This window comes from Fusarium musae, chromosome 2 (genome assembly GCF_019915245.1).
Source record: "Fusarium musae strain F31 chromosome 2, whole genome shotgun sequence".
In the NCBI taxonomy this organism is placed as follows: Eukaryota; Fungi; Ascomycota; class Sordariomycetes; order Hypocreales; family Nectriaceae; genus Fusarium; species Fusarium musae.
The window spans coordinates 2536592-2562107 of NC_058388.1; the positions used below are offsets into that span (position 1 = coordinate 2536592).

At 50.0% G+C, this 25516-nt stretch overlaps 6 protein-coding genes across 6 annotated transcripts; 2 read left to right on the plus strand and 4 right to left on the minus strand.

Annotated features, from left to right (window-relative positions):
* Positions 1-5457: 5457 nt before the first annotated feature.
* Positions 5458-6820, plus strand: J7337_002703 (uncharacterized protein; the record flags this gene model as incomplete). Its single annotated transcript, XM_044820430.1, has 2 exons — positions 5458-5660; positions 5743-6820. The coding sequence occupies 2 exons, from the start codon at positions 5458-5460 to the stop codon at positions 6818-6820; spliced, it is 1281 nt and encodes a 426-aa protein (XP_044684730.1).
* A 1380-nt stretch (positions 6821-8200) lies between these two features.
* Positions 8201-9158, minus strand: J7337_002704 (uncharacterized protein; the record flags this gene model as incomplete). Its single annotated transcript, XM_044820431.1, has 3 exons — positions 8201-8627; positions 8750-8918; positions 9146-9158. The coding sequence occupies 3 exons, from the start codon at positions 9156-9158 to the stop codon at positions 8201-8203; spliced, it is 609 nt and encodes a 202-aa protein (XP_044684731.1).
* Positions 9159-10261: 1103 nt separating this feature from the next.
* Positions 10262-11833, minus strand: J7337_002705 (uncharacterized protein; the record flags this gene model as incomplete). Its single annotated transcript, XM_044820432.1, has 2 exons — positions 10262-10393; positions 10457-11833. 2 exons carry the CDS (start codon positions 11831-11833, stop codon positions 10262-10264), a joined length of 1509 nt encoding a protein of 502 aa, XP_044684732.1.
* Positions 11834-20217: 8384 nt separating this feature from the next.
* On the minus strand, positions 20218-22205 carry J7337_002706 (uncharacterized protein; the record flags this gene model as incomplete). The annotated part of the gene is made up of 4 exons (XM_044820433.1): positions 20218-20916; positions 20972-21381; positions 21440-22036; positions 22085-22205. The coding sequence occupies 4 exons, from the start codon at positions 22203-22205 to the stop codon at positions 20218-20220; spliced, it is 1827 nt and encodes a 608-aa protein (XP_044684733.1).
* A 1063-nt stretch (positions 22206-23268) lies between these two features.
* On the plus strand, positions 23269-23824 carry J7337_002707 (uncharacterized protein; the record flags this gene model as incomplete). The annotated part of the gene is made up of 3 exons (XM_044820434.1): positions 23269-23305; positions 23371-23667; positions 23721-23824. 3 exons carry the CDS (start codon positions 23269-23271, stop codon positions 23822-23824), a joined length of 438 nt encoding a protein of 145 aa, XP_044684734.1.
* A 609-nt stretch (positions 23825-24433) lies between these two features.
* J7337_002708 (uncharacterized protein) lies at positions 24434-25450 on the minus strand (the record flags this gene model as incomplete). Its single annotated transcript, XM_044820435.1, has 1 exon — positions 24434-25450. The coding sequence occupies one exon, from the start codon at positions 25448-25450 to the stop codon at positions 24434-24436; it is 1017 nt and encodes a 338-aa protein (XP_044684735.1).
* Between the last annotated feature and the right edge of the window lie 66 nt (positions 25451-25516).

Sequence of the window (25516 nt, forward strand, 5' to 3'; positions counted from 1 at the left end):
ATGACAGCACAGTCAGTCCCAACACAGCCGTTGTTGAATGAGAGAGAGTTGCAATTGCGATTGCCCAGAGTTACAGGCCTGGCAAACAGAAACAAAGGCTGAAGGCGAGGCGGAAGCGAAAGTAGGAAGGGAGAGAAACCAGATTAATATACGGAGTACAACTAATTCTTTCTTCACAAGGCATGGATCCTAGAGGATGGGTTAAAGGCCCCCGTGGCTCGCTACTTTCTGGCTAAAACAACCAAAAGCCACCTGAGGCGTTGACGGCGGGAGATGTGCGGCGCCTATTCTTTTTTCCCCTTCCAGCAAGGGTCATTGGCGTTGGCGTTTTTCTTCTTTTTCCTGTACTGTTGACTGTACATATCAGACTCTTGAGCTACTACCTAAAGGTACCACGCGATCCAAGTCTCATGAGTCGTTAGCCCAGTGGAAGGCCCCATTATGAACCAACTCCGATGTGAAGAGTTTCTCTCTTCATTCACGAGCATGTAGAGTGCGTGCGTGGGAGGCCGATGAAAATGATGATTCTGTCTGTCACTCTGTCACAAGTGGTTGGCCAGGATCAAGACAAGAGGACCGATCAGAGACAGGGGCATACATACTATGTACAAGGGTCGTCGTCATAAAGGCGGAAATGGAGCGCTGTCGATGCAAGTGAGACTCTTGAACGTTTACACCAAACGTGACGTGGCGGGGGCCAGATATTGGATGTTGTGTTAACGAAATGGAACTGTTCTCCAAAATACTCTCAAGTCCAGTTGTGATATCGATCAAGCCAGATTGACTTTTGCGGTCACGATTCTTTGACAGTCAAAGGGTTCTTTCTATTCGAGGAGTTTCTCAGTCTTGGAGGGAAGGATTGTCAGTTTTTTCCTTCTTTCTTTTCTTTTGTTCTGTAAATGGTACCTTTTTTTTCTCAGACATGATTGATGAACATCAGAACGTATGCAGATCATCCCGGAAAATCGCAATAGGGAGTGTGGATAATGAAGATCATGATATTTCGAAAGGACGTGCTAAAGCAATAAGACTATTTGTTACATACCGAGACAGTTGGAGATGTCGATGATACTTTGCAAACTTCCTCTTGTTATTCTAACTTATAAAAGCGAAACTATTGCCTTGTCATGGTGCACGGTAAGCGGGGGTTCAAAGGAGGGGACCTCTGAGGGGAGGGAGCTCAACTGTAAACGACGGTCCGAAACAATCGTAAGAACATATCCAGACGAATGGACACTCCTTTGTTCCCAAAACTCTCTATCCGTATGACCCCATTGATATCAACAGGCAAACATACTCGGAGTGATGGCATTTCACTATCAACTTATCCAGAAGCCCTTGTGGTTTCTAGCATAGCAGCTGCTAAGGAGGTTTGCTGTATTATCCAGGTGCACAATATCCGTCATCAAAGGATCGTCAGGGCTCTAGGGATGTTTGGGGGTTCCAGCGCGAGTGAGGGGCAAGTTTCAGCGTGAGAGAGAGAGAGTCTAGAGAGTCCAGAGAGCGCGCGAGTTGAGATGGTGGGGAGACGACAGGACGTATCATTGAAAGTGGGTTCTTTGGGGGATGCACCGAAGATTAATGAGTGGAGGTGCCAGGTGAAGTACCCAGGAAAGAGCCAGGGTCGATGTCAATGGCCACGAGGCAGTCATGGCACTCCAAAACTTCTTTGATATGAGTATGAGGGATGTTAGTTCTGCCTCGGAATGCCTTCTCCTAGCCATTGGATAAATCGAACTCTGGCAAGGGCGACCCATGTACTCGAGCCCCATTGAGGAAGGCCCCCGATCTCACCTCACCTGCCTAGGGTACATGCATGGCATTTTTGACTTCCGTGGGTGGTGAGGTAAGGTACCTTAGGTTAGTACCTACCTTATGTTGACCTTAAGATGGGATGAGATTTCAGAAGCTTAGGTAGCTGCGGTGATATTATATACCTAAGGTAGGTTACCTTGGGTATTCTCACCTACCGCTTGCCGGTAAACGAGAATAGGTCAAACTTCTCATCGGCAACAATATCGTATCGTCTAATGAACCCCCCCATACTCCTTTAGTGGTCTTGGTTTGCTGACGACAGACAAAGGGCAAACTATCATTGGCTGCTCTTTGATAGTCTATCAATCTTTTGGACATTGAAACTACAGTGACTTCCTCGTGGACCGCTGAACAAGTTGCATCGTTCTTCAGATGACCGGCTCTGGCCCATCCCGAACCACCAACCAGCGGCCTTGAGACCGCTAGCGTACCAGCGCCATGGGGTTCACTAGCGGCGAGCATCAATAGAGCCTTCTGAAAAGGGTGCTGATACTGGCTGTTACAGGAATGAGATGGAATGGTTTTCAGATTCTAGACATCCCTGGAGGGCCATCCACACCATCCCCCCGTTCCAGTAAAAGACCATGTAGCTGCCACCGGAAACACGGTACGACAGGTGGTGGTACGGGTCACAACGAATTTGTCCTCAGAAGTGATCTGAGACCAACGTTATGAACCCAACACACTGCTTCTCAACAGCCAAGTGCTTATCTGAGTGTCCGAGATCGACACAAGAGGTATGTATATATCAAGGCTGAGGAGCGGTCAAGTCAAATTTGATCTTCAACACCAGGGTTTAGGTGAAGCTCTAAAGGGAGGCCCCCCCAAAGAGAGAGAGAGAGAGAGAGAGCCTAGAGAGCGTCTGAGACTCTGAATAAATAGAGGATTAGTCAGTTGTCAGTCAAACGAATTTGGGATCAACGAGTGGAAATAAGGAACGACGCGTGATGGAGCCAGATACTCCATGCTCGGTACGGAGTACATTGGAGGCAAAGGACATCACATGCTGGTTGAATGGAAAATTGCAACAGTACATCACAGCCAATATAATAATTACACACAACTCGTGCGCATATGAGGTTCATGGCCGATAATTCGAACAGGGATCTGCGACCAAGCAGGAGCAACTGGGGCCACGTCGAAGGGTTTGCCAGTATGTATGTATGTACGGAGTACGGTAGTATTATCAATATCAAACCGCCAGCAACGGTGGGAGCAAAATTCATGTCAACGAGGTCAACGACGAGTGGCCGACGTTGGCTTGGGTCGCGTGCAGCCAGCAGCAGGATTCAGGTGAGGACGACCCCGGACCCTGGCTCGCCATGCCTGGTGTGTTGTTTCCTTGAGGACGTTTGTCGGCCTGTCAATTCGCCAGTTCTACCTAAATACCTAGGTAGGTATGGATGTACATAGGTCTCGGATAGCTGCCATTGTCTGATTATTATTCTTGTCCTGTTGGTTGGTATGGTTGGATCTCCAGGAACCGCTGAGCTCTGGTATAGGGGCCTTTGCACCGCTCTCTGTTACGTTTTAGAGATGTATGTATAGGCAGGCTGGTAATTAGTAGTTCGTCCTTTCTGAGGCTTTGGATTTGTGCTGGATACTAGTCTCACACCCCTAGAGAGACCCAAGGCATGTAGGTACATACATACATGTACTGCTGCCAACCAGCCGCACCCCAGTTATTTTTTATTCTTTCGATCACATCCTTGTCCCTTGGCTCGTCTCGCCGGGTTGGATCCATTGCTTCAAGATACGAACCAGGCGTCGTGCATTGTGTCACTTTTCTCCGTATCCCCCTTCATAAAATACATGACACCAAATAAAACATCGCCAGGTTCCCAACTGACCCCTCATTGATGATCTGGTGAATCTCTGCTGTTATTCCCTTCTTCGCCGTTGTCGAAAGATTTCGACGCCATCTTGCTTGACCATTGCGTCCTTCTACCACCTCCATCTGCGTTCGAGAGCCTGACTTTTGATTGATACCTGCAACCGGAACTGCGGCTATCTGTGATTGCTCGCTGTCACTCCTGTACTGTACTATCGCTACCGCCGGCACCAACGCCTCTCCCTCGTCACATCTACAGTCGGTTGTGAGGATCGCTTCATTCGCTGATCCATTGCATTTGGCCCACGGTCTTGCATATTTATTTACGTTGCTGGCTAGCCGCTTGAACTGCCTGCACCGTCAGTACTTACAGGCCTAGTCACACAGTCAGCCTTAGCATCTATATCGACAAGAGAGGATCTTTATTCGATTTGTATTTGGGATCTAGGTGGATTTGGATTTCCCTCGCTATATACCAGACTCGACTGGCACCCGACAGTCATCAGGAACATCCATCCATCCATACCCCCACCTCCAGAAGGACAGTCGCCAACAGGTTGCGCTACTGTACCTCTCCAATCGACAGGACTCGACGGAATAAGCAATTCTGTGCAGGTGGTCGTCTCCCACTACGACGACCAACTACTAAATTACTACGACCAACTGAAGTTGGGAACCAACTAAAACCAACTTGGTTGAGCGAAACCAGGCGAAACACGGGCCTGCCGGGCTGGAGCCAACATCCCAACCCAACCCACCCCGTACCGAATTTGATAAATCAAGTTGCGAGTCGATCGACCGAGGCCACTCTTGACGCCCCTGGCTTTGTCTTCCACTCACTCCTTCGACTTACTAGTTGGTACTTACCTATTCATTTACTCGCAACTGTACTCCGTAACTGCAACTGTAACGAGGAGAGGAAAATAACAATCGGGTTATCTCTTTCTCTGCCTATCCTCCTTCTTGGTTCGTCATCTTCGTTCTTCTTTTCTTTTTTCTTTTCCTCTTTCTTTTTTTTTCCCCTTCTGAATCCCCCATCCTCCCCCCCTCTCTCTCTACCTCCCGTCTCGCATACAGAACAAGGGAAAACAAATTGGATCTGGCTTCATTTGCTGCTTGCTCTGCTCTGTCACATCTCGCACAGAGCTGAACCGCCCGCTTTGAGCTTGGACCCAAGTCAGAGCGCGCAGGGCAAAAAGAAGAGCGAGCCGTCGTCGAACCATCCACTACCAACGGACCAACCAGCTTCTATATCTGGTCTCTGTCGCCTGAGCTGAGCTATCGATCAGTACATACATAATATTGTTCCTTCCTTCCAGCCCATCTCAGCCCCAGCCCGGCCTCCCTTTGTGTGGTGCTGGTTCCAATTAGTTCTCGACGTTCTTCTTTCTGGCTTTCTTGCCCGTCACTCCCGCGACAAGACTCGCCCCAAGTCAAATCGAATCGTGTGCTGACTCGAGTCGGCCACGTTCACGATCGTTTCCATTCCTGTCTCACTTTACATTTACGGTCGTCTCCGACCGATTCGTTTCGATCCGTTTTTTGGGCTTTGTCTCTGCTGTACTCGCTAGTCAATACAAGAAAGGAAACCTCTAGCTAACTCGCGAGAACCCAGACCCAGAAAAACCCAGGTACTCGGCTCACTCTGGCTCGCTGACTGGCCTGGCCTGGTCTACCTATTCCCTCCTGCTTCTCCTTGCAGCTGTCCCCGTCCCCGTTCTTGTTCTTGTCTCCTTTCAACACGAACCACCTGTCGCCATTTCCCACAACCCTGCACTCGCACTCTTTTCATTATGAGTGCTGCAATTGCAATGGCTCCCTCTCCCGCTCCTCACGAAAGGTTCTCCAACCCCGAACTACCCGCTCCCTCTACTTCGGCTGCCACCGTTGGAACTTCCCCCTCCGCACAACGGTCTTCTCTCAACCTTTCGACATCGCATGCGACAACCCAATCCTCCAGCAGCAGCAGCCCGAAAGCTGCGGGCCAGGGTGCCAAATCATCACCCTCCAGCGCGTAAGTACACCTTGATCCTTCCATTCAATTGACTCCGTCGTCGCCATCAATTCACCACTCCCTTGCTCACCTGCCCTTGCAGTTCACGATCGGCCGGCGCGCCCCCTAAAATCTTCGTCAAGAAGGAGCCCGGCTCTCCCAGCATGACCCATACACGACCACGACCACGCAAACTTGACCTGTCCAAGAATACGCCCAAATCTAACCAACCAACTTCGGCACGACCCATGACTGCCCGTGACGGCCTTGCTATCCAAGAAGTCGGTATCGCCTGCCTGTCTCCTGGCTTTGTCACCCAAGACCCTGTTATGAAGGAGCAGCTGCAGCGAAGCATGTCAGTTCGAGAGCAACAACGACACATTATCGAAGCTAGACTTCACCAGCAGTCTGCCAAAGGGGACGGTCCCGATAAAGATCCCGTGTCGCAGTTCGCCGCCAAGACCCCCGGCATGTCGAGAAGAAATAAGGCCCCTGGCCTCTCCATCGTTGCGCCCTCCCACGAGCAATTTGCCAATGAGAGAGTTATCCAGTCTGCCCCTCTGGGCCACAGCTTTACAGGACGTCAACATCCTGCTCCCATGACCCGTCACATCACCAACCAGCCATCCAACCTTTCGAGTACTTCTCATATCCACCACATTCCTGCCACTCAAACGGCCAACCGACTACCGCCTATCAGCGATGTATTTGGCCAAGGCCTGTCAGCGCATCCCGATAATGCTCCTCAGCCTCAGTCTCTCTACCCTAGTGGTCCCAGCTCTCGTGGGCCGATGACATCTCCTGGCCACCCTCCACCTCCCCAGGCCCCTACGCCCGGACGAGGTCGTGAGTACAGATCCGCTGAGGAAGCGCAACAGGAGCTTGCTGGTGGGCGACCGGAACTCCTGCCTAAGCTTGTTCACTATGGTGGACACCAGCCCCCGACACCCCCTTCCCCAGCTCCCGGCAGTCGACCTGTGGATGCCTCACGAAGCGCTAGCATCAACAGGCGAAGGACGCGCGCTGAATATGAGGACGGCAGCCCACCATTGGGCCATGGACCTGCTCCTACTCGTCGTGGGCCCTTTGGTGCTGGACGAGATAGCCCAGAAACCCAGCGAGCCAAGAAGGAAGAGTTTATCCGATTATGCGAACGCGCGTGGGATCTATTTCACTCGTAAGGCCCCAAAAGACAATAATCAACAATAGTCCTTACTGCAACGGCCAGCTCGCTTTGGTCATTTTCTCAGCCTAATAATCCAGGTGTTATTTCTGTTTATTACTTGAACCATCTTACTGTGCGGCATACGTCCGGATCGGGTTTAAAAGGTTGGATGATATGGCGGTTCGCGGAACTCGAGGTCCATCGGGTGGACATAATGTTTTTCGACATCTTGACGACGCTATGAATACTGTGCGTCAATATTCCGAATGTTCAGAGGCAACAAACCTACATCAACAACCTACTCGTTCATTCAAAGCACCCATCCACTTATCGATTGACTGATTTGTAGTGGTTGTTGATCATGGGGCTCTGCTATTTCTTGAAGTAATCGCAATGGATGCTTCACAACATCGGGACGGGCACAAGGCAGACATCCGGCCGTGGCTCTTTATTTTTATTTTATATTTTTATCTATTCTCGTCTTGTATTTGGTTATTGGAAACGGCTTGGTCTGGTGGGCTGCCAGATCCCGGGTATGAGCAAGATGAAGGGGGTTTGATTTATGTTTTTCTTGTTCTTGTTCTTGTTCTTCTTCTTGCATCCTTGTGTCGTTTTTGGCCAGGAATTGGCCCGGATTTTCTTGGATCTATTATTGGCGATGGTTTTTGTAGACCTCGCGTGGTGTACTGGACGGGCTTGGAAATAGGATGGAATTTCAAACAGGATTGACATAACTATTAAAGCGATACCTGGCTCGCAAGTCTCTGTAGTTTCCTTTGTGACATAGATAATCCATTCCTTGAAACACAGGTAATCTGGTTACAAAAAAACAAAACAAGACAAAAGGCCCACCCTATTCCTATACATCATGAGTGGTCCGAATATACAAGACGGACGTGACACATACAGTATATTGAATAGACAGACGTAGAGCCTCTGCAAAGGAACCCTCTTGTTCTAGTCATTTCCTTGGTTATGTCCGGCCCATCAAGGACTGACTACATTTTGCTGGGTGTTGTCTTGGGAAACCCAAACTTTGAGATGCCATCAGTTGTCTTCCCATCCAATGCAAGCTCAGCAGTAACTCGACTGATAGCGGGAGAAAACTTGAAGGCATGTGCATTACCGAGAGCGAGAATAACATCCTTGTGCTTCTCTAACTCGCTGATGATGAACTGTCGATCAGGCGTGATTGTGTATTGGCAGGTGACGGTTCTCAGCTCATCGCCTCGCTTGGGAATGAGCCTATCCAAAATCCGTGGAGCTCGTTGCTCAGTCTCTCTGAGGGCCGCCAGGTACGCTCCTCAGGATCCATGTCGTTTCTTGCAGCGTCTTGGCCAGCCTTGAGAGCGGGTTCGCCGTAGAGGGGAAAGCCATAGAACCACTTCTCACCTCTCTAGATCCAAACGGGGAACTTGTCGTTTGAAAACTGTGCTTCATGCTCGCGAGAGGGTTTGAAGTAGGTTACCTGCTCCTGCGTGACGGTGATGGGGAGCTCAACGCCGAGTGGCTTGAGGACCTTGTTCGTCCATGCATCAGCAGCGATGATGACCTTGCGAGCGTGGTAGACGCCTTGAGACGTTTCAATCGCTATGCCTCCGCTGGGCTGGGGCGTTACAGCCTCGACGCAGGTGTTCTCTCCGAGAATCGCGCCGTTGACACGAGCCTGGAACTGGAGCGTCATGACAGCCTTTGCGGCGTGAACAATGCCCGAATCAGGGGTAAAGACGGTATCAACTCCCTGAGGAACATTGAACACAGGCCATCTTTTGTTGGTCTCCTCGGGCGTGAGAAGCTCATAGGGGACGTCGTTGGCATCGAGACTAGTAGTAAAGTCACTCGATGTCGTCGGTCCCTTCTGTGGAGAAAGACGACGCCTCCCGTGATAGTCAACATCTTCATCCCCGACCACCTCTCCAACTCAACCCAGTCTTTGTATGCTAACCGAGCGAAGGCGACGAACTCATGAGCCCCATATGAGGTTCTAACAATGCGTGAAGTATCGTACGAAGCGCTGCGAACTTGGCCCAGCTCGAATTGCTCGAAGCCGACAACTCGGGCGCCTTTGATGGAAGCATGATAAGCTGCGGCGCTGCCGAGGGCACCGAGACCAACTACGGCGACGTCGTATTATCCCATCGCCTGCGTCTATGAGAGAGGGTGTGTATGTATGTACCAGAAAAGCGTGAGGATGATGAACTTGAAGTCAGTAGACTACAGGTGTGATGTGATGATGGGGTGATTATATACCTAGGTATTTATCGTTTCCCTACTCTGGACCTTGAGCTGCCTGTCTGAGGACCAGCCAGCAATATTAGTCACATTATGAGTTAGATATTACCTTTGGTTACCATGCTGTGTCACTGCTGAGTGACAATTGCGACGGTACTTGGGTTTGGAGGGTTTTCACCAAGACTAAATGCTCCCGCAACATCCCCCTTGCGAATTACACCGGATAGGCTATCCGATTCACAATATCAACACTTTTGTAGGTAAGGTCAGAACAGGCATGTTTGAATGGGTATTTTATGGCCAATCATGTCACCGGCTACCTGTGCCGATAGTCAGGACGGTGCTAGAGTCGGAGGATGCTTTGGGAGGCGGAAACTTGCCTCTCTCATTACTATTAAGTCACCGGGACTGAGCCAGGAGAGAAGAAGAAAGTCTAGGATATGTGCTCTTGGCATCTTTGTGCTGAAATGAGAACAACGTCTTGTCTATTCTGCCTTGCTTCATGTTTCCTGGGTCTCGATGACAGGAGTATATATCATCGACGCCTCTTTTCTTCTTGACCTCTGGGGACAGGCATATCCAAAACCAGATAGATGTCTGTGGAACTGAACTGAACTTCCTGTCTGCTTGGCTTGAGACCTCTTGGCCTACCAAAGGTCCCTTTCTCTTTCTTCCCATGATTCATATCCATTCGTGTTTGCCTTGCACCGTCCTGCCCTGCCTTATCTCTACCATCGCGCGCTGTCTTGAAAACACAGTCTCCTGTAACAAAAATGGACTTCGTGGGTGAATAGACTGGGACTCCCTGTTCCATCGACATAACCCCTGGGTTATCAGCAAGCCCTGCCGTCCTGTATCATAAATGCAAGAAACCGCCACCCTGCCAGGACATAATACGCTTGAAAATGAATATAAAAGGGGGGGGGGAATTCGATGTTTCTGTTTACAATACGCCCAACACCATTGCTCGATTAAAATAACAAAAGAAATAGTCCAAAGGATGGGTCGTCGAATCATCATAGTGGCTTGACGTAGCTTGCTTCGCCAAACGCAGCCATCAACGCCAACCCGCCGCTATTCCCACCCTCTCGATATTGGCCATCCTTCTAGAAGTCCCTTTCGTAGTTGGTCCGTTACCGTAGGCCCTGCTCAAGTCGATTACTCATCGAGTTTGAATCGCTCCAGTTCAGAGTCTCCAAATTGACCGTCATCCTCACCATCTTCTTCATAGACCCTCTTCACCAGCCTTGCATAGCTTGATCTCACGTACCCATTCTGACTTAAGGACCTGAGCAGCCGTCAAGCGTCGAGTCGGGTGGGGGTCGAGAACGGAGTAGATGACATTGCGGCATCGCGCCTTGTATATAGTTAGCACGGGATGCACAGTACCTCGGGTCCTTATCGCATTGCATGAACTTACCCGATGAAGAGATTCGATGGGGCCGTAGCCCTCCTCATCACGGCGACCCTCCAAATAACGGGCGTAGAACTCATCATCGTCCTTCTTGGCCAGTCGCCAAAGGTGTCGCCCTGTCCTCATTGCCATGAAGATGACACCACAAGCCCACACATCTACAGCTCTGGCGTCAAACTCCTTATCCGTATATTCCTCAGGGGCAATGTATGGAGCAGAACCGCATAGGCCAGATACCATATGCGCGTCTGTCTCCCAAGCCATTCGGAAACACTCTCCGTTGCCAAAATCCGTAATTTTGAGGGCGCCACGGGTCGTCAGGAGCAAATTTTCTGGCTTCAAATCACGGTGCGCTACACCCATCTCATGAAGATATTCGACACCACGCATCATCTGCTTGAAGAAACAGTCGGCTTCTTGTACCTCCAGCTTTCCACTTGAGAGAACGAGAGTGTACAAATCTCCTCCAGCGCAAAATTCCATGACTTCACAGTAGTCGCCCTTGGCATCCTTAAGCAAATCGAGTGTGTGAATAACGTTGGGATGCCGAAGCGAGGACGATATGCAGAATTCGGCTGTGAGTCGCTTGCTATACTTCTTCTCTGTCTCTTCTGGTCGGCGTCGGAACTCCTTGACAGCAAAGAGCTTTTCATTGCTGCCACCAATCTTCTTGTGGGAGATTCGAACAATGCCAAAAGCGCCACGGCCAACCACCTCCTGGCATTTGCCGTATTTCTCGACCAGGGTTGTTGTTGCGCTGGGCCCACCTTTTCTATCGCCAGCTTCTTCTTTTTCTTGTTGTAGTGTATCTACCCAATTTGAAACAAGCGATAGATCGTGCTCAGCGGCTGCATCCTGCTTCTTGCCGATGATCGCTCTCCACATATCCGAGAGCTTTTCCTGACGTCGACTAGATTTTAGATGATGCTCATGGCCACCCTGTGCTTCCGGATTTAGAACAAATCGTTGAGACGGCTCCTTGCCACTGGTCGATTTCGTGGCGGGTTTGGCTGGTGTTGTGGCCTTGTCAGCCGGTTTGAGCGAAGCCCTGTCGCTACCCTTCTCGATGGACGAAGTCTTTGCCGCGGGTGTAGAGGTGCCGTTTGTGGAAGAAGCCCGCGGGCGATTAGGTAAATCGACAGTCGAAGGGGCGGGGGTCGGAACTCTTGACGCATCCTTGGATGAGAACATGCGGGTGAGACGGTTCTTTACTGAGGCTGTTGGCTTGAGATGCGTGTCTGAGGGAGGATGTCCATTATCAGTAGTTGCACCATTCTGTGGTGCTAGACTAGGGGACTTCTTGACGCCATCTTGAGATTTAACCGAGGATGGTTTCGAGCTCGATGCGGAGGGCGGTTTTGAGGAACCAGATGCAGTGGGCATTTTTGGAAGTGAATACGAGACCAGAGTCACTGTCTCGGGTGTTGTTGGTGAGGATATTTAAGGCGAAGAGTCGAGAAAATAAAGTGACGGAAGAATATGCGACGACCTGGTGCGACACCAGAAACAGGCGTCAGTGAGCACGACTCGAGCAAGGGTCTGTTGCGCAACGGATAAGTCTAGAAGCAACGGTTCAGTTGGCAGGCAACCTAAGCCAGCGTACAGCAGTAAGCCAGGTAACAACAGAAGTGCCGAACGCAGAAGGGCGAGATTTTAGTTTCTGGCCGCAGAACGAGACTGACGAGTGATCAAAAACAGGACAGTGGGGGATATCTGAGTTGTCTTTGGGTTACCGATCTTGGCGGGGGTGGAGATGAGGCGAAGCAAAAGGCGAGCGGCAAAATGTATTGGACTGAAATGTACAGTATGTAAGTACTGCAGCGTAGGTGTTGATAGTGGCTAAAAAGCCCGTACCAAGAGTGGCGGGTTTCTGTGTCTGTTCCGCTCTGTTGTTGGTGGTAGGGCCGATGTAATTGAATCAAGGGCCCGAACAATACCGACAAAGAGATTATTCCGAGGTAGAGCAGAGCTATCGAGCGGAGCGGAGCAGCAACAAGATAGCAGCAACAACAGCGGCAAAAAGGGAAGAGAGAGCAAAAGAGGACAGTCCGAGGTGGTGCTCAAAGCCGCAAGTGAAGTCTTTCTTGGCTGATGATGATGCCGAACGCCAAGACAAGACGGCTGCAGGTCACGGAAGGATGTCGGCTTCTAGGTAGGCTAGTAGGTAGGGACGGACCACTATTTGTCGCGAAGAAAGGTAAGGTAAAAAGGTACTGAAATGGAGCTCGTACGGAGCAACCTGTAGTAAAGCTGGGCCACGATGCCGAGACGAGGTAATTTCGAATTCAACAGCCCAGCTCCTCGAGCACTGTTGCAAGTTGAACGCAGAAAACTGTCGCCCTCCCCAGTCAGTGGCAGCGTTCACTATGGAACAAACGCCTACAGGCGTTGATGGGCTCTGAAGCCCGTGCAGCTGCAGCTATACCAACGACGAAAGATGAGGGGGGCGAGCAATCTTTGTCGCGACTGCCAGACAAAGCAGGACAGGAGCAAGGGTAAGACGGAGATGAAGGGTAGAGAGGAACAGCGAAAGGTGAAAAGAAGTAATGGTGGGAAAAAAGGGAAGCGGGAATTTTTAAGACGACGGAAGGCAAGAAGAAATAGTGAGTGAGTGAGGGTTATGAGTAACCTAGGTACCTAAGGTAGCCTCCTCTTCAACGGCCTACCTAGGCCTAGGCAGGGTCGGTCAGGCAAGGTACTGTAGGAAGGGAATTATTAAACAAGGCTAACTTGTTGAGCAGTCAAGAGTTCGAACGATCTGTCCCAAATTGATTTGATAAAAAAAGACCCCAGATGCAGATGCAGTGAGTAAGTGACAAACAGTACTGCCGAGTACTTTACGAAGTGCGATGCATAGTATGAAGGCGCATGTACCTGAAAGGTTAATCCGAGGGCACCTAAGGTAGGTAATGGATCCATAGTAGGTAGGCAGGCAGGTACTTGTTTAGTAGTTAGCACCCTACCTCATGGATGGAACCGCTGTAAGAACGAAAAAAAAATAAAATAAAAAATTATAACTCCGTCTTTTGGGCTATAATTTGCCTAGCACTTACAAGGACTCGGCCCTGGAGAAATGGAGCGGGCAAGATTGGATTGGATGCCACAAGGGCAAGCGGCTGTTAGGTATTCACCAGTTATTGCATTGCCCATCACCAAGTCCATCTCTAAGAAGCGTTTTCGTCAGTGCCAGTAATTCGAAAGCTACCTTACATAACTGAGGTAAATAAGGGTACTAATAACCTAGGTAGGTAGTAGACATCAACACCTATCAACATCAGACTCCTGGAAGCAAGCCGGGCATACAAGGTAAGGTAGGTAGGTACATAGCCGGAGCGGCGCCGGCATCATATGGGTCTCACCTCAGTCAGTTTCTGACTGGATCTCAGTTTCATCATGCCCTCTACCTATAATCCAGGTTCGGAGGTACAGTGCATTGGCTGCCCCCCGGTGCAGAGGAGCAAAAGCGCTTCACTTCTGCTGCTTCAGGCAAGGAGGGCCGGAAGCTGCATCTGACAGTGGTCAGAAGGACATGTTTCCGTACTAAAACACGACAGCTCTGCTGGCAGATCACCCAATCCGCTGTTTCAAACGATCTCTCGTCTATGTCACTCAATTATTTCCGACATCTGCCACAGCAGCTAAGGGTTTTTCTGAGCGTCAGCGTGAGCCCTGGCCCTCACCTATCCAGAAAACCCCATCATGAAAGGAGGGGCCACCAGCGCTACTCCGCGGACAAAAGTACAGGTAGACTGCCTGACTACCTCAAGGGATAGCAGCCATGATGTAGCGTCATGAGTTCCAGGTACCAGAAAGGGGAACTCTCACTCTACCTCAATGCCACTCTGGATGACAGCCAGACCCGCTGCATCAGGTCTCTTCCATTGTGAACTGGGCCAAGACGGCACAGTACCTCGAGCCGGGAACCATCGAGCCCCGCCCGTCATCCAACAGGGGCACACATGAAGTACGGTACGTTCTGGTACGGGGTGCCCTTCCCTACCTCTCATTGAACCTCTCTAGCCTCTATTTGCCTTTTCATCTGTTATTATCACCGAAAAATTTGACCACGGACCTCCAAAATATGTACAGCCAAGCTTTGGGGCGGAGACACTGGGGACGTGCGTGCTTCCATGTATTAGTCTCCAACAGACCAAACACTTCTACCTACCCTACCTACATACTTATCATGTATTACAGAGTACTGCGTGCTCATACATATTCGATATCTCATCAGCTGCAATTGCATGTTGTCCAGCGCACACGAACCCAGACAGACGCTGTGACGTAGAGCAGCGAGCCAATCAGGATTACCGAGGTGAGCATCCAAATGTATGACGGCAGATTTGTGAGCCTTGTGCCGCACCGCACCGGCAGGCAGAGATCCGGTCCTTATAGTACAATACCTTATACGATAGAATCAATAACAACTCGAGACGAGGTGCGGAGTATGGGTCAAACCACACGATAGGACGTGGTGACTGTTTCGGCATGGCGGTGCAAGGCATTACAATACATTGCATTGCATCGCATTATGTATGTACATGTACAGAGAGGCGAGGCACTAGACAAAGTTCTTGTCCCCAGCCGCGCGGTACTGCGGCGGCGGAGGCACCAGGGCTTGGTTCACTTAGACCTTTATTTACTGATGTTTGGTAGCTTGGTTTTCTAGCCTACCCTAGGTACAATCCATTATTAATTTTTCGAGCATCCATGTTTGAAGCAGCACTGTAGACTGGGTACGGTGCTGTAACAGTTGCCGCATTTCTATCCGTGCCCGTACCGCCAGATTCAACGTTGGTTAGCGCTAATAATGAACAACACCAGCTCAAAGCAGAGCCGATGCACTTCAGCGGTCGATGCGGTGTGTTGTGTTGTGGTGTGGTGTGGTGCGGTGATGCATCTCTGTGGGTACCCCTCGGGGGGTTAAACGTACATTGGATTTAACTGGCCGCCGTCTCCCCGTCGTCTCTCTAAAAGCGTCTCACGATTTGACAATGGGCATTGTCTGTCTACCTAGGTACCTTGGGTAGGCTGCTTGGCTAGCAATGGCTGGGCCAGAATTTGTCCTGGTAGCAAAAAGAAAACCTGCCGCGGTTATAGATTTTAACGACCACGTCGTTGATATACATGGACGGAGTGTGTACGGGTGCTTTGTACGACCAAACTGCATAAGGAGATTTCGAAAAGTACCTAGGCGTGGATGCAGTAGGTAAGGCAGGTGCATAGTGGTTTGTATCACGTCCTCGCCCTCCACTGCCCATTGACTGACATGTGCCATGGATGATTTGGCTGGCCAAGCTCTGGGAGTGGTTTTGATTTCCAGCTTGTTCGAGGCTTATCCGAACCTCACGCAGAAACAGGCAGGCCGAAATCAACGGCTCAGTCATGGAATATTCCAGCTGCAAAATGGATCTGTCTTTAGAAATGGAAATCCGCCGCAACATTTTCCTCTTGATTCCGTGATAAGAAGACCGGCCTGGTCTGCTCAAGCCTTTTTTTGTATTTGATATTCTGTTGGATACGTGCGTGCGTGCGTGCCCCTCGGTCTGGTGCTGACCCCAGCCAACCAAGGTAACCTAACTGTTATAGTTTAGCAGAAACCCAATGCCAAGAAATGGCGCATGGGCGGGCAGGGACAGAGATCTGGCTACCTTAGGTACATACGGAGTAGACAGGGCAGGGATGTCGGAATTGTGGAGGTGATGGCAGCGCTAGTTTACTGTACCTAGTAGTTGAAATGTGCCTTTGAGGAACTTTCTTGGTCCAGGACTTACTTGCAAACGGTTCTGTTTTCGAGATTCTCGATTGTTACCTCACTAATGATGAAACATTGGCTAGTAACGATAAAAGAGAGATAGAGAAACATCGGGTAGTCTAGGTGGGATCGTCGATTACAGTCCTTGGACAAGAATCAATCAATTTTTTTCAGATAAAGGTACCTATCCTATCAACCTGCCAAGACATGTGTTCATGGTGTCGAATTTTCATGAAAATGGCCCGCGATCAGTATGTCACACCTACCTCAGAGATAGCCTCATACGAGTGGTAGCGTTTTGGTACTCAGACTATAAAGCTATGTGCTTTCGCATTCTCTTGAGGCTTCATTTTGAGTATGGGACTTTACCTGCGGGTCCTCAGGGTAAAGTTCCTCTGTACTCGGTGGTCCATGTCCACTTTAAGGTATCATGGCTGGCAGATCATTGGCTGGCCCTATAACATTGGCATCAGCTAGTTGTAGAACCCTGCAAGTATTTATGTGTGTGTGAAGAAGGAAGAAGACGAGTATATCATGATTATCATGAATTGGCCTACCATTTGAGACACTGACAGGATCTTATGCAGGACTGCGCGTACTGGGGGATATTCAGGAAAGGAAATGTTTATTGTAAGTAGGTGCCTAGGTAGGTATCAGGTAAGACACCCAAGAACTTCAATGTTGTCAAAGAAACCAGACACTGGGCGGTTGAGTATGAATGAATAAATAGTAGGTATGTACCTGCTATCTACTAGGTACATGTAAGGTAGGAAAGGTGGCTGCATCCGATTCGAAGACTGGAAAGGGAGAAAAGACCCAGCTCAGAGCTACAACTACATACATACCTACCTGTGTATGTCTCAAACGACCTGTCCTGTATCGTCAATCTCATGCACCAAAGAGACCATTGTTCCTCTCCTTGGTTTGCCCAGGGGCCCAAAACACAACCGGGCTAGCTTGGCATCGAGACACATCTGTATCAAACATGTAGGTCTTGATATGTCCAATAGGTATCCTTTGCAGTTTCATCCGAGCCCAGTAAAAAACAGTGATTAATAAGCTGCTGGTGAACGTTTTGTCCCTGTGAATGGCGTAACACTGCTACTAGCAATGGATGAAGTAGGTAGATAGCATTGACAAACAGCAACACCACCGAGTGGGAGGAAACAGGAGGTCTAAGTCACACACACCTCAATGAACCTATTCCCTTTGTTGTACCGGATTCTCAGTATCGACCGAAGTGTGCACTGTGAGGTATTGCCACACATCCGCACAAAATGTGACAAAGCGGCGTGATCTGCTGAGCTGCTGCCGCTCTTCTCTTGTTTGGAAATACTACTGCATAAAGGTAGGTATCCTAGATTTTCACGCATACCTATGCACCCCCCAAGGTCACTTGGGGCATCCTCTCTTCCTGACACTTCCATGACGTTAGTACCTGAGTACATACCTACAGTCTAGGGCTCTTTCATCCCACCAGCCCTTAATGGAGCTAGCTCTGCCAGCCAACACATCTGGCCCTTTTTTTCTGTGAGATTTGTTCACAAAGAGGAGGCCTCCAGATTGCTCGGAACCGCGACCCGCTCGCTCAATCCATCCTGGGCGTCCGGAAAATAATAGGGACACTTTTGGTGGTGACCACACCTAAGAATTCCCGATCATTTTCCGGACCCGAGGGGCCATCCCTCAAGTTTCAAGGGTCTATTAGTTTGTTGGGTGGTTGCGCAAACCTAAGAGCTGACTTTTCCGAGTGATTCTTCCGACTTTGACACCCTATCCGTCCCAACTAAGGTACCCGAAAATACGGATACTAGTCGTACAATATATTCCGACGGGGCCTATCAAGTCGGAATGCCGATCTGTTGAACTTTAGCCTGGTGCTGGGTAGCTGGGTAATATGTATATGTAATCCTCACCTGACTGCCTCAGGTAGGTAGGTATGTAATTATTGTTGAAGCTCTTGCGCTGAGCAGGGCTGCCGACTTTGTTGCATGCAACCATCACGAATTGCACAGCTTGATCGGCATGGTAGGTGGTATTCAAACTAAGGGTTCTTCTAAGCGTAACCCCCAGCCTGCAGGGGTGAAAGCTTGCACATCCTTGTAAGCTGGTCTTTGAAACAAAACCTTATCACACATAAGGATTGTTCCATGTGTTCTAGCGACCAGTGTTTGGAATACATACATATATATCTGTATAATCGATCAAGAATGCCAATGTCTCTGGACGATTTCTATCAAGGGAGAGAAACTGACATGGGCTTTTCCTTGCACAAGGAATCTTTCTTCTGTTCATACCTAGACTACTGGATAAGGCAGCTTGAACAGAGCATGCGCATGATCGGGTGCCTTCACCGCTCGACCCGCCTCCACCACATATCAACATTCAGGTATTTACCAGAGAGGTAATGTTGAGAGTGAGTACGATACCTGAAGCTCCAACACCAGCACCCATGAGGAGTGGAGTGGACATCGCAATGTCACCACGCATCAACATCCAACGTTAGGCAAAATGGGATATTTCGGCGACTCCCTGGTCTGGCATTAGCAAATGACAGATATCAAGGACTACCTACCTACTGTATAGTAGACTGCGCGCTATCTTTTCGATATTTGGATTAATCTACCTACTTAGGTAAGGCACTTACATACTATCTCGTGTGTTGACGTCACACCGTCTTGATTTACATACATCCATACATCCAGGCAGCAGGCAAACAAACATATTATTACACAGCATCTTTTACACCGACAACAAAGTGCCTTTACCGTTCAGACTACCTACCCGTGCTCTATCGCCGAGAGCTCACTGGCTCCCCGTCAAGCCAGCCCCAGTTCTGCTGCCGAAAAGCTAAGGTATTGTAAGCATCTATCTATCCCTGCAACCCGCACAAGTTTATCGAAGTTTTCATCTTGACCCTCTAACTAGACCCTGCTTGCCAGATAGCGACACACACGGACGGGCGGGCGGGCGGACGGGCCCATGCAACATATGTATGTACATACATCCATAATCGACCCAATTGTGTGCCACAGCAGCATGTTGGTGGCCATCAATCGCAACTCAAGAGGGGTTGGCTGCTGGGCTTTGATAGTACACTTGATGTATAGTGACACCTTGAGCAACGGTTTCCACGTGGCGCCGGGTGTTCCTGGTGCCTTTCTGTACAGTGGCACCCACTTATGCATGGCCAAGTAGACGATTACCTTGGCAGTCATCCCGATTTTTTTAATATCCCGTCTTCGGGAGAGCATCCCGCTGCCGCGACTAATCTTGACTGACACTCACCGTTGACTGTTCTGGCGAGTTACGTCGTCGAGATTGGCAGACCCCTTCCTGCCAGCCGTGCTCGGACAATTATCTCCTCATCGGCCAGCATGGAACCGGCGTATCAGGTTCGATATCTTGTCAAGATGTTTTATCTACTGGCGACGCCAGCTCGAAACCCCTGCCTGCGCTCCCCGTTTTGTAATTCGTGCAAGATAAGATTTCAGATCTTGTAGTCTGTTGTTGGAGGTGGGATTCGAGAGCGGCTCGGCTGCCTTGGCAGTTGTGCACCTCACCAAAGGCCTGGCTGCCCGACAACGCCGAGATAGAGGGGTTTCACCGCATACCTGATTCTCATCTTAACATATCCTTTGTTTCATGTGGTCGAGTTGCTGAGGCTCCAAATCTGTCAGCTGCACCGCTACTCATACTGGCCCGCAGTTCACACTACTACTGACTACCTACTACTACTACTCACTGCTACACATGAGGATGTTTGCTTTACTTCGGAATATCACCCCGGTTGCATCCAGCAGTCGTGTTACACGATGAGCATGCTTCCTCATATGTATCTCTTGTGGTATCGTTATCACTGAGCTTCTAAAACAGTCCACCGCATTTGATCCACCACTACCAGTCATGTTATTGTCACTCGCAGCGCCATAATGGTACAACGTGCTTTCCAAACGCGTAGCCTTACCCGAAGGTGTAGCTTTATTCCCTATATCAAGTCCCAACTTTGTTCTTATTGCTTCCCTGAGAGGTCAAGCTTGGATGTGAGGTGCGAAAGCTTGGCTGCGGGCCCCGATTTCTGTAGGCCATCTGAATTCTCGGAGAAGTCGTCACTCCCGGTGAGCCCAGGGGACCCCTTCAGTTTTTGTGTCTCTTTGACTAACTTGGTCAAATATACTGTCGGTCCTCTTGAAGAATCATTCCGGCCAGACGTGATGTTCTCTATAGCAGTTTCATACGCTCGGTCATACACGTTGAAGTCAACTGCCGTTGGCGAATCGGACACCATATCTGGAGTAGCCTCATTGGAAGCGAACTCGTTCATTGTTCCAGTGCCGATTCCCAAGAATGGGGTATTGTTTCCCACAGTTTCGTGGATTGGCGGGATTTGGCTGCCTTCATCACTCTTTTGATTCAGAAACTTGCGCCGCTGATACAGCAACGCCTCGATCACCTCTGCCTTTGCCCTTTCCTGGGACGCGTCAAGGGTGCCTTCGCCGTCTTTACGCGGGCTACTGTTAGATCTGGCCCGGTGTTTGGCCAGAATGGACTTGAAGCGATGGATGGCTTTCATGACGCAAAGAAGGTGATTCATCTTGCGAGTAAAGGCACGGTTAACCTCAAGCTCATTTGGAGGTTCCACCATGTTGGCACAGTTCTCTTCAGCGGAGAGGAGAGTGTCCGTACCCTGCTTGGTGACCCAGGGGTGCTCCTGCTTAGGTGTTAGCTCTGTTACTCGGGACGCTCGCAAGGTCTGGACACCTTACTCGAAGTTTGTCCATGCTTATGCGTTGCTCCGGGTCTTTGTTGAGTAGCTTCTGCATGAGGTCGACAAAGTCCGGGTTCTCGTCCTCGGGGATGGAAGGTTCATCGGTCCTGATAGCGTCGTACATGTCCAAGACGCCGTCACGGTTGAATGGAATGCGCCCATACTTGAGGCAGTAGAGCGAAACTCCCATGGACCAAATATCAGCAGCGGTGCCCGACACGTCACCATGCTTCCCACAAAGTTCAGGGGGGAGAAAGGCGGGTGATCCTGCAGATTTTGCTGTTCTCATATTTTCGGGTTTTTCAAACATCTCAGAAACTCCAAAATCAACGACCTTGAGCACATCATCGTCAGATAAGAGCAGGTTATCTGGCTTGATGTCTCTGTGGATGACACCCTGAGCATGAACTACGCAGCATATCGTTAGCATCTCAGCAGAATTGGGGTTCGAGGTGACTGCACTCACGATACTCAATGGCCAATATAAGGTCTCGGAACCAAAAGCGGCAGTTTTCCTCAGGGTAGGGATTGGCATGTTCGTCAAGGCCGACCTTCATAACGACACCCTTTCGGCACATCTCTAGGACCATATAGATGGAATCTTCCTCGGGGTCATCAAGAACCTCATAGAGCTGTACTAGATTGGGGTGGTTTAGTTTCTTCATAATGGCAATTTCCTCTCGAATGAGGTGGAGGGCATCATTGGAGTCTTTGACCCGGTGCACTGAATTGAAGGGATCTCGACCGCCAGGGCCCATACGCCTTGGGCCTCGAGGACCCTGCCTGAGGATCGTGGATTGGAGACGTTTTCTGAGTCGAGCCTTGGAGAACTCTTTCACGGCCTGAGGCTGTGTAAGTCGGAGACAGAATTGGGCTGGCAGCTGGCTTGGGGGTATAATACTCACATATTCATTTCCGAATTGGTCCTTTGCAAGATGAACAGCGCCATAAGAACCTCTGCCGATTTCGTCCAAGATTGTATACTGGTTTACTCGATGGTGGGAGCAGCCATCGGCATCCTCATCCCCAAACTGCGTCTGCGCATCAAGAGTTTCCTGTGGAACTGGTGAGCCCAATAAGACATTGCTTGATGCTAGTGATAGTTTCGCACCTTGACTTCTCGATGGGCGCTTGGGGTTCTCTTGTGATGCCGGAGAGGACTCGAGAAATGAAGAACTTCTGTCGGTTCCGTCCTTCGTTGATGCGATTGTCAACTGACCCGTTGGGCGCATTCAAAGATTGAGTTGAGTCTGACTTACAGGTGATGGACGAGTGGTGGGGGAGGTTTATTGCCAGAGCCATCGTCATGTTGGTCGACTCTGACTTGAGGCGAAGGGAAAGTGAACGATGATCTCATCTCTGGATGAATTTCTGCGTCCATTGTCAAGGATGATTGATATGCGATGCGCTACGCCCAGGCAAAGATATGAGGTTGGGCGGATTGGTATTGATCAGACCGAACTCGATAGACTAATGTAATCAACCAGTCAGTGATGTTGCCCCGCATCCCGAGGCCAACCGATGTGCTACAGTATAACGGGAATTGTTTCTTCTGACCAGGCAAGCTACCTTACCGTAAAGCACCTTGAGTATGTACGTGAGTTCTCCAATTGAAAATGGTTCAAAGAGGAAGAAGAGAAGCGCGATAGACAAAAATTGGGTTCAAAGAGCGATTGTTAGTGCCATGTGATATCATTTGGTGGTGGTCGAGGTAAGTGGTGACTTACCAGTCAGAGGGATGGACTGGAACGAACCAAATGGAAGGTCTTTTTTCGACTCCCGTCAGTAAATGAGTGAGCCTTCGCTGAGGGAGCTGCTTACAGGGGAGTGGGGGCACTATCTTAGTCTCTTAGGGGACTGAACACCTGCAGTCAGGTCAGCCTGGGGCCATGGAACTGCAAGATGGAACCTAAGCTTAGGTTGGGTCCTACCCCGCCTACCTACTTTAAGCTCTCCACTGGGTACCTATGTACCTACCAAAACTTCAATGGGCACAGGCGCCACAGTTAGTTAGGTAAAGCTAGAAGTCGGGAGGTTCCATCATAGGTAGGCTTGACCTCCAGCTCTCTCTACGCCAAAACAACCCATCGCAACACATCGCAATATCATCAGCTTCGACATCTGTCTCCTGGGCTCCCATCCTTGACCAACGAGATCTGCACACCACTGCCGCGAATTCGAGTCTGAATCAACACGAGCTATACCTGTCCGCCAACTTGTTTAAGCAGTACCTACTCAAACCCATCGCTGCCTGTTTAACTTAGACGTCGACCTGAAACCCCTTGAATCTCCATCATGGTTGTCTATTCATTCCACATCTTCGACCGACACAGTGAGCAAATTCTGCGCCTTTCCCCCTCTGGACCTCCCGATTGACAGCACTCTCCTCTCTTTCAGCCGAATGTGTCTACTCCAAGTCCTGGCTTCCGCCATCAGCGGGTTCCGAAACCGCTGCTCCGAGCACATCCTCTGATGATGCGAAGCTCCTATTCGGCACCGTCTTCTCCCTTCGAAATATGGTCCGTAAGCTCGGCGGTGACGACGATGCATTTATCAGCTACCGTACTTCCCAGTATAAGCTACACTTTTACGAGACACCCGCCAACTTGAGATTTGTTATTCTCACCGACACAGCGACCTTGAGCATGCGCAATGTGCTACATCAAATTTACATAAACCTATGGGTGGAATATGGTGTGGTTTACGAGCCGGGAAAAGTGTCACATCTGAGCTAACTTTCTTTGTAGTGGTCAAGAACCCCCTGGCGCCTGTGGAACACAAAAATGGCGATGGTGTCAAGAACGAGCTCTTTGAGCTGGGCCTTGATCAGTTCATCAGGGGCTTGATGTGACCGGGAGGAGCTGGAATATTCCAGCAGTTTTCAACGCATTACCTTTGAGAATACCACTTACGACCATGGGGCCTTGAAGATGGGGAAACAAACTCACGTCCCCCCAGTCGGTCGAGACACTGCGCTTCCGGACATGACCTAAGAGCTGCAGGCATGAAGGATGTTTATCTACCGGCCTCACTGTCACCAGGAGCATAGCCCAAACATAAGAACATGGAACTCGCGTTTGCCCGGCTCCGAATAGGATGACGGTTTCGGCATGGCAGCGCAATTCCGTACCAGGAGCTCGGAAACGTCCCTCATGTTCGGCTCAGGAGGCATGCGAAAGTAGAAGAGGAGAGAAGACTACACCAAACGCCATTTCCGGCATCAATGTTATACAAGGGGGGTTGTTAAACCAAATCCCTCGGACTCGACTGAACTATATCAACACCATATACTCGCCTCTAAATAACCAACATGTGACATTTGTTTGAGCCTTTGATAGCCCAGATGCTTCCCAATATTATGCTGCTCCTTTATCTCCATCCCTGATTTACATGTAACAATCCCGCCATGACTCCCAAAGTTATGTAGCAACACAACAAACACAACCAGAACACATACTCTTCACGACTTGTCCTCCACTGCTCGTCCCCATGCGCCCTCGAAGCCCCCCTGAGGGTCTACTACAACCAGGCTTGATTCGCCTTGTGCACCTTGGACTTGTGTCTGTGCCTGAGACTGTGGTTGCAATGCCTTGGTGACACCAGCTGTCTGCGAAGCGCCAAGATCAACAGCACTGGCCATCAGGTCATCATCTGTCCGAATTTCCTGCTCCCAATTACTTGAATACACGACAGCAGCAAAAGCCTCCAGATCACGGACAGTCTCCATCTTCTGGAGGTACTCGTTGGGCATTCCATCGCCAATGACATGTGCCTGACGCGTCAACACCGACAGGATCTTTGGCAGTAGAATCACCTTTGAGCGCTGCTGATCCTTGAGTTCGGGAGTGACGATACCATCTGAGGCCGGGAGTTCAAACGCAGCCGTGGCGAGCTTATTATCAATGAGATAGGAAAAACCTGCGTCGAGGAGAAGAGTGAGGACGTGGGTGAAACTGGGTGATTCGATGAGGTCGGCTGTCTCGTCAAGCAGCCGTCTCAGGATGGCCTGTGACGCGGGTGTTGACTGTTCGCCACCCTGATTGGATGTATCGTCGAGGATGCCTGACTCCCGAATCACCTCGTCTTCCAAGCCCAGGGGTGGGAGGAGAAAGTTGAGCCAGTCTGACTTCTGACGCTCCTCCTTGGTTGAACCTTCGACAAGCTTCCTCACCTCGGTCGTCAACTCGGAGAACCTCTCAAAGCTCAGGAGATCCCTAGGGCTCAGGCTGCCAAAGACGGTGCGCACGGCGCTCTCTACCCGGTGCATCAAGTCCACCCATCCTTTGTTCAGTAGCCACCAACTGAAGGTTAGGTACTTGCGGTTGATGTCGAAGTCACTGCCATACGTCTGTTCGGTGTTGTCGTCATCGTTGTTCTCAAGACTGATGGTGCCTTGTTGGCCACCTGTTGCGAGAGCCACAACGCTCGATAGATAACTTCTTCGGCCAAGTAGGTTGAGTTGAACGCGAGTTAGCATTGTAAGCAGCGCAAGGGTATATATCAAAGTAAAGGACCGCGTCACCGCTGCAGTCTGTGTTAGTTC